The following is a 9095-nucleotide window of genomic DNA, read 5'->3' as shown; positions in this document are numbered from 1 at the left end:
AATAGCTTCAACCAAGGCACAAAGGATGCTCAAAGAAAATTTTGAAAAAGGATGGATAATGGAGGACCCAAAATAAGCCAAACTCAGTGGATTTCTATAAAAGGTACAGAGTGGCTAAAAGTAATAGTAATAACAGATCCAAAATATAGTAGAGCATATTAGAGAGAAAGTGATAAAATGGAAGCCAAAAATGTAGCTAGAAACCCTTCCACAAACAAATACTCAAATCCAAACAATACAGTCAACCAAAGATAAACCTAGGAAAAAAACAAACTCGAGACAGAAGGATAAAATAGATAAGATCTGAGGTCAAAAGTGGTAGAAGGAGATTCTAAGTTTTTAGGGTTATAGGCTCAACTGCATGGATGATCTAGGCTCAATGCAGTTATAACCACACAAATGACACAACGAACCAACAATTGGAAGGTTTCAACCACATTGTAACACATTTTATGCATGCAGTTAAGGAGAAAGCTAATTTCTTCTTAAATACACTCATACAAGATGAAATCAAAGGCCAAATTCAGAAAAATAAACCCCAAAAATAGCCACAAATGATCAAAAAAATTTGGAAGAGCACCAAGAACCAGAATAGGAGAAAAGATCAAAGAGATTCCAAAGTGAAGCAGATAGAAAGAATAAATTCTCTCACTGAAAGCACCAATAATGTTGTAGTAAATTTTACATGCAAGGAGATATTTCTCTGTAATCATATGCCCTAGTAGGATCACCAAACAACAAAAACATATGGCTAACCCAAGACAACAAAAATTCCCGAATGAAATGATCATGCAAGCAGTCTCCATGTAGTTTATAATGCTATATGGTTTGAGCAAGTATCTTGCCTCCTTGCAGGTTGGTGAACAGTTTTGGGCTTGATGCATAGTTCTCTCACTCCAATCAAGTGATCTCTCTCGTCCGATATCGATCCCAAGCCTATACATAAGAAAAAACAAACAAAGACGACAAACAGTCTTCCACGAAAGACTATTAGCTCAAAACATCAAGAAATACGTGACTTCAAATCACTGCAAACATTGATTTAAAACAAGGGAACATGAATCTTCATTAAGCATATAATCAAGAGTACATCATTATACCTTTACTTTTAGCATTCCTCTCCTAATTCCGACAAAGTCTCCCCACTATGAGAAACATGGTGTCAAAGCAACATGAAGTTCTAAAAACTAAATCACAATAGCAATAGCATATGACTCTCTATAGGTCTTTGATTTTGACTCACAATTTCTAGCTCACAGATTATGACTAACTTGACCCTCTAAGATGCCCCAACATAAATAAGAAGAAGGAGACTCCCAGGAGGATGAATGTAGACACCTAGGATGAAGAGAAGTTAAGGAAGCTTCTCAATAATGTGTCCTAGACAACTCGAATATATGGGATAAGATCATGAGTTGAACTGATCTAGGAACCATAAGCCTCTAGAACAAGTCCCAAAAATGCATGGAAAAAACTATGAAATCTCAATCATAGTCGCACAGACTAAATGTCCTCTATGTTGTTGGAAGGTTTCAACCTCACTTACAAACCGACATGTGTGTAGCTGGGGAGAAAAGTTGGGAAAAAGAGAAGTCAAGGCCAGGGAAAAGTTCAACAATATAGTGACTAAAGAGGACTAACCCTAGGGAGAAAAATAGCCTAATAACAGTTACCCTTATTCCATTGGAAAACTCAATATAACATGAAATAACTATTATACCTGTGTAGAGTGCGGAGCTCCGCACAATGAGATACCCTGAAATAACTATTATACTTGGACGGAGTGTGGAGCTCTGCACAATGAGCTAATTCACAATCAAATCCTCCACACAATAAGAGTCTCTGCATAATGGTTATCATCTCCAACCACTAGAAACAAGTAATTACACAGTTGTCCATCTTAACTTATCCTTTAGAAATCGTTCTTTTATGTTTTTTTTTAGCTTTGAAGACATAATAAAACTATATATTCAAATTATTAAAATCATAATTGTAACTCAATCGAACATTAAACTATATATTCAAATTATTAAAAAGTTAATTGCAAAACATGCGTGAATGGTTGTACCAGAGTGTGAAGAAAACACATTTCTCTGCATAATCAACTTCTCATCACTACTACTGCAAATAATATATGTAAGACTATCACAATTGTCCAAAGCATATCCCTCCTCGAAAATTTCATAGAACATTTCATGTCAATTAAACTATTGTTGAAGCTTGTGCAGATCGCTTTGTGGGGAAAGCTTTCACTGTGTTGAAGTTTTGTGCGGAGAAATTTTTTATTTCATTGTAAGGAGTTTTCTTCGCATTCCGCACAACCTTTAATCAATTAAATAACTATAGTCGTAAAGGTACAGACTATGTTGCATAACAACTATTTAAATCTTGTTTATATCTACATCTCCTTTTATGAACATATAGATGATAGAAAATAGAGAATTTGCAACATTGTAAATCTTAGTACTTGTTAGCTTTTCAACTAAATACATCTTTAAGAGTTCATAGTTTAATGTTTCATGTTTAATTACACATTTAAAAGTTCAAAGTTTAATGCTTAATTAAGGCGTTGTCTAAACATGTTATGTTTTGGATATTTTAGCTGGAATTCAAAGAAATGTTTTTGACCAAATCTTTTTTTTGTTGTTTAAAATTGACTTTTGACTACATATATGAAATCAGTATCATAAAAAACACGAAAAACTCAAAATGTAAAAAAGTTTCAATTAAATTTTATGATTCATAAAATTATTGCCAAATATTAAACAAATTAAATCAAAAAATACACCAGAAAACCTCAAATAAACCCGGAAAAAAAAATACAAGATCAAGGACACGATGTATACCCTCGAGAGTTCAACCTTAATCTAGATTGAAAAACACTAAATACATGTGAAATTAAAAATAGGTTTTTATGTCGGCGTTGTCAGGAACACCAGAATAAAATCAAACTTTTTACAACGCGATTTGGGAAAATGGCATTGGGTCGAAAGAAAATTGAAAACTAGAATGGTCGTTTAAATATAAAAAAATAGTATTGAGATTTTGAGGTAAAATTGATTTTGAAAAATTATAAAAGGATTTAATAGTTGAATTAAGGCTTTTGTGATTCATATCAAGATTAAGAGAATTTTTGGCTAAAATCACATGAAAGGATGTTTGTCGACGGGTTTCGAATCAACCAATGTGGTTCATTGTCAAGACATTATAAAAGGAATTGTTTAAATTAAAATGAAAAAGAAAATAATATACTATATAATTATTATTTTTAAATTTATGTTTCATAGAATTTGTTTTCATGTATTTATTTTGAATATTAATATTTATTGGATTTAGAGTTGTTTTAGAGTCAATTATATCTTATATATTATGCTATGTAAATATTTTAATTCGGTTAAAATAAAATAAAAATAATTCTATGTTAATTCTATATTATTGTTTTTTTATCAAGTTTTGTTAGATAGTTGAGATAATTAAAAAAAAATAAAAAATCTATGTTAAAATAAAAATTCTAGTTAAATGAAGAATTAAACTAATTAAGATCTATCTTAACTACCAAAAATCAAATCTTGTATTTATTTTCATTACTAATATTTATAGAGGTTATATACGTTATCATTTTAAATTTGTATTCTTAATTTACTAGAATGATGAAATATATGTTTTTTATCATTATAATTTATCAAATTAGGTTGAAAATTAAAAATAATAAATTATTAAATTAGTATTTTTTTATTTACTTTTTAATTTAATTTTAAACATTTTACTACATTATTTTTATTTATTTTAATAAATTATTTTATGAAAAACTATAAATTGTTACACATTAATGTAGTAAAACAACAATGTGGATCAATTTGTTTGCATTAGATAGTAGTCCATGATGGTTGTCCCCATTGTTGGTTTCACAACTGAGTTATCATAAGTTTTCCCACAATTTAAAAATTATAGCAAAACTATATATAAGATTAATGTTATATGTTATTAAAAAGTACAAAATCCATTAAAAATTAGTGTTATTTGTGATCACAACATAAACCCACAAGCTAAAATTGTTTTAATGTAAGAGATAAAAATATGTTTTATTAGGTAAGGAAAGAGGTTAATAATCAAGGACCTACAGACATTTGGCAAAAGCAAAAGTCTATAGCTTACAAATTATTGATGATCACAACATAAACTCACAAACAAAAATTGTTTTAAAGTAAAATATGTAAATACTTTTGGTTGGTTAAGGAAAGAGGTTAACAACCTAAGAGCTAGAGACATTTGATGAGAGTGAAACTCTATCACTTACAAATAATTAATATGCGATTTAACTTAGGGTGATTTTTTCTCTAATCTATCCCTGAATTACTAAGCTCACTCATGACTTAAAACATTGTGACCCACTTACATCTAATCACTAGAAAATTGCATTCTACTTGATTAATCTAATCACAATGATCAACTTCGTCTTTACTATTTGACATCCTCCTCCATATGCCATATTGTAACCTTCTCATTTGACATCTTTGTATTCAATATCCCATATAATGAAAAACAAAACTGAAATCTAATCGCAATGATGAACTTTGTCCTCACTGTTTCACATCTTCCATACCCCATATCATATTCTCATTTGGCATCTTTCTATTCAATATCCCATATTGTGGCTTCACTAGTTGAAAGCACACTTAAATTGCATATAGTGTGCTTCAAGGAAGTTCCCTTGCCTCTCATGGCACACATTAACAACGTTCAATAATAAAAGGGGATCATATTCCCATTCCACTCATTACATTTTTCCTAAGTTGCTTAGGAAAGAGGACATCTCTTTCATGTTGTCTCCTTTCCATTGCCAAATCCACACGCGACAATGCCACGTAAAGCGACGGTAAACGCTTTAGCCTTTATTCCTTCATATCTCCACCTTCCACGTCGGATGCTTGCGGCACCATCCCACCCATCTTGTGGTGACAAGAATTCCAGGAGACGGTACTGGCCATGTCAGCAGACACCGGTCGACCAGATTCTTTACTGGCAAGTTGGTTCTTGCAACGTCCCTTTAAGCCGACGTGGCACTAACGATTCGTGTGGTGGACATGAAAGGTAAAGTACCTCTCTGTATCATGGCTGGATTCAGCATATTATGCACTGGCATTTATGACTTTCTGTCAATTTTTTTTCATCCCATGGACGCGTATGCGCGTTCACACAATTGCGAAATTTAAACCCACCGTGTGATAATCTCAACAATAAATACCGAGACCATCCACCGAAGGGCTACTGCTCTGGTTTTTGCTAGTTCCCCGGGTGTTCCCAGGCTTTTTGCTGGTTCCCCTGGTATTCCTGGTATTCCGAGAGTACTGTACAACAAGATCACAAATATATTTATTGTTTCAAGTAATGGGATTACATCAGGAGGCTCAGCAGAGTTTTGAGCATTATTGCAGGTTCAACAATGACTGTGGTCATGATGCTGTTTCAGCAGTTAGATTGGAGAAAGATGATGTAACATATAAAATTTCTGATATGGGTGGTCATATGATAGGAATTCCAACGGACAAAAATGGTTTGAGATTGACATATAGCATGGGAGATCCAGGAAAAAGATCCAGCCTTGCTCAGAGCAAAGAGGAACCAGCAAGAACTTGGAGAGCCCCTGATCTTACTGTATATGTTGAGAGAGAAAATACGACAGATACCCACATCAGAAATCTCATGGGGACTGATCATCCATCAATGGAGGCAAGCCCTTATGTTTTGGAAGGTGATCACACCCCTCCTTCAACTCCCTCTGGAAGGTGTAAATCCCCATTTGTTCCTTCCTTCAAAGATGTCACCAAGATGCTCACATTCCCATCCTTTCTCTGGGGTAAATATACATGTTATTTATATGTATTAATATTTTTTCCAGCAATTATCATTTTTTTTATTGTGCTTTGAAGTTATAGACTTATGGAGGGTTCTGAGATAGAGATAATGATTTTCAGTGGGTTATGGCTGTGTTTGTATTGTGTACAGCTAAGGTAGATGCATTTATAGAGAGCTTGCATAGATGGAGCAGAAATGCTGATGGCCTAGTTGAGCATTTTTGGGCTCACAGTAAGTCTCTAAACCTTTTTGTCTGCATAATCTTTCAATATGAGTAAAAATTGAGATTTCATTATATGCAAAGTGAGTAAAGGATTTTCAATATAAACTGCTCATAGAATGCATGTGTTTTTTCATTGTGTTCAGTGAAGCTTGGGGGAAGCATGTCTGAAACAGTATGGGGAAAGCTGAGCTTGGGGACCAAAATAGTAGCTCAAGGTGGAGTTGACAAAATGTTTAAGCTGAGCTTCAGTGTTGGTCCAACAGAGAAGCTCTTGAAAACTTCAGCTTGTTACTTGTCAACCAGCAGTGGCCCTGTGGCAGGGCTACTATTCATATCAACAGAAAAAGTAGCATTCTGCAGTGACCGTCCACTCTCTTTCACCTGTTCTAAAGGAAGGAATGCCTGCAGCTACTACAGGGTAATACATATATTATCACAATAATTCCAGACTAGTCTTGTGAATTAAACTTTATTATAATTTTTATTTTGATGTTTCCTTTTTATTAGGAGTATTTCACAGTATCCCTTTGCTAGCTTTCCAAAAAAAAGTGTTTTACATGTTTCCAAAAAAATGTTTTTGATGAAGTTAGATACCTCTTAACATTTGCATTTCTTGAAATTAGTTCTGTTAACATAAATGCCTTCTTGCTCAGAGCTCTGTAACATGTTTCCAAGAAATGCTTTTTATGAAGTTATATACCTCTAACACTTCTCTTGAAATTATTTCTGTTAACATAAATACCTTCTTGCTCACAGCTCTGTAACATGTTTCCAAGAAATGCTTTTTATGAAGTTATATGCCTCTAACACTTCCATTTCTTGAAATTATTCTGTTAGCATAAATGCCTTCTTACTCATAGCTCTGTAACTAATCTTGGACTTCTTGGATTTGATATTTCAGGTGGCTATACCTCTTGGACGAGTGAGATCAGTGAACCCATGTGAGAATGTGAACAAGCCTTCAGAGAAATATATACAAATCCAGACTGTAGATAATCATGAGTTCTGGTTCATGGGTTTTGTTAATTATCAAAAGGCCTTCAAACATCTTCAACGAGCAGTGACATCTTATTAGTTGCCCTAGTGTATGTCAAGAAGAGGATTTTGAGAGGTTCTTCGACGTGCAGATCATTGTGAGGCAGCCATTGCAGCTTTATAAGTTAACATACAGTATGTATTGAAAGTTTAGTCTTTATACAACACGGAAATTCTAGAAATAGAAAATGTAACAATATCTTTTTTTATCAGGGTTTCACAGTGATTCTCTTGAATAAAGTCTATGGAATTTATTCTTGACATGTCTAATGGTCCCTTCACCGACAAATACATGCAAAGTTCATTTGTAAATATTATAGTTAATTCCCTTGTTTATGATATCAATGGAAAGCCAGTAGATCAGAGTGATCAGCAAATGTTTGACCAGGGCTGCAAAATGCCTTCAGAAAAACTTGCGTTTGTGATTAAATGTCCAGTTAAAAGAAGTTTTGTTTTATCTGAAATTAGTCCTATATGGTTCTTTATATTTAAAGATCTTATATTTTGAATTTTAAATATATTCTGAAATATAAAAAAATATGTTTTTTATACAAAATATTTATTCAATTATTAAATTGTTAAATTTAATTCTACCTAAACATTTTAGCATCACATCACATCTTCATTAATGCTTTAAAATTAAAATAAAATAAAATTGAGAAGAAAATAATAACTAAATAGAAATTTAATTTATCGGTTGAATAGTTTTATGACAATCGTTTTAATTTATAATAAATTGTAAAATCGAATAATTTTAGGTCTTACTTATGTATTTAGTGAAAACAGATCATGGTAAATTAAAATTATATTTAAAAAAAAAATTAACGTAAAAAAATATGATCAATAAATTTTAAAAATCAATGATAGGTTAATTTTTTATTGAATTAATATTTTTAGTAAATTTCAAAATAATGAGAAATGAATTTTTTTTGTTGATTTAAAGAATGTCACAAATTAAGTAACAATAGTTTTGAAGTGATGGAATGGAAAATATTAAATGTTTACATTGCACAATCATGTTACACTAAAAGTATTTGAGAAAATTGAATTTATTTCATCATTAAGAATAACAATTTCATCTATTTAAAATTATGATTTCTATAAAGATTATCTAATTAATTACAATGATTCCTTTTAAGCATGTTAAAACAGATTTGTCAGGCCAGGGTAACTCCAGCTATTGATGAACGCAAGACAACTTGATATTTCACATTAGATAACAATTATTTATATACAAAAGAAACGGATCAGTTCATCTTCTAGATGACTGTCCGGCTTCACCTCATCCGTTTCGGATTAGGTGTCAACATTCCCCCCCTTAATCTGAAGGGATGTTGGTGAGTCCAAGCATCGTTCTGAATCTTTCAAGCTTTTCTCTTCCAAGCGCTTTGGTGAAGATGTCTGCAATTTGTTCGTTTGTGGAACAATGACGGAGATGGATTGTTTTGGCCTCAACATGATGTCGGATCAGATGATATTTAGTATTGATGTGCTTAGTACGATCATGGAACTTTGGATTTTTGGCCAACTTTATTGCAGATGTGTTATCAATCATGAGTGGAGTAGATTGTATTTGTTTTACTTGCAAATCTTCAAGAATTTTCTTGAGCCACACAATTTCTTTCGTTGCTTCAGCTGCTGCCACGTATTCTGCTTCTGTTGTGGAATCCGCTGGTACTGATTGTTTGCGTGATCTCCAGGAGACAGCTCCTGATCCAAGACTCATAGCATATCCTGAAGTAGATACCCCAGTTTCTTTGTCTCCATCGAAGTCTGAATCAGAGTATCCAATCAAGTTGAAGTCGTCCACCTGTGTATACTTGATTCCAAGGTCTTGAGTTCCCTTCAAGTACCTTAGAACTCTTTTTGCAGCAGACCAATGTCCCTCACAAGGCTTTTGCATAAACCTGGAGAGGATTCCAACAGCAAATGAAATGTCTGGTCTGGTAGTAGTGAGGTAGATGAGACTTCCTACAAGCTG

General features: G+C 32.9%; 1 protein-coding gene across 1 annotated transcript; it reads left to right on the top strand.

Moving 5' to 3' along the window:
* Positions 1-5206: 5206 nt before the first annotated feature.
* On the top strand, positions 5207-7377 carry LOC149209982 (GEM-like protein 5). The gene is made up of 4 exons (XM_089396573.1): positions 5207-5857; positions 6007-6087; positions 6223-6497; positions 6981-7377. The coding sequence occupies exons 1-4, from the start codon at positions 5389-5391 to the stop codon at positions 7152-7154; spliced, it is 999 nt and encodes a 332-aa protein (XP_089252699.1). The 5' UTR covers positions 5207-5388; the 3' UTR covers positions 7155-7377.
* Positions 7378-9095: the final 1718 nt, after the last annotated feature.

This window comes from Pinus tabuliformis, chromosome 1_2, assembly GCF_031772625.1.
Source record: "Pinus tabuliformis cultivar Carrire ecotype Pingquan chromosome 1_2, CPIR1, whole genome shotgun sequence".
Classification (NCBI taxonomy): Eukaryota; Viridiplantae; Streptophyta; class Pinopsida; order Pinales; family Pinaceae; genus Pinus; species Pinus tabuliformis.
Note: the sequence above shows the minus strand (reverse complement) of the source record. Positions and strands in the feature narration are given on the sequence as shown.

Bases quoted from the DNA above. Each gene is read 5' to 3' on its own strand.
- LOC149209982 (XM_089396573.1), top strand. From the start codon at position 5,389: ATGGGATTACATCAGGAGGCTCAGCAGAGTTTTGAGCATTATTGCAGG. The intron at 5,858-6,006 runs GTAAATATACAT...TATTGTGTACAG, and splicing joins ATTCCCATCCTTTCTCTGGG to CTAAGGTAGATGCATTTATA. The intron at 6,498-6,980 runs GTAATACATATA...TTGATATTTCAG, and splicing joins ATGCCTGCAGCTACTACAGG to GTGGCTATACCTCTTGGACG.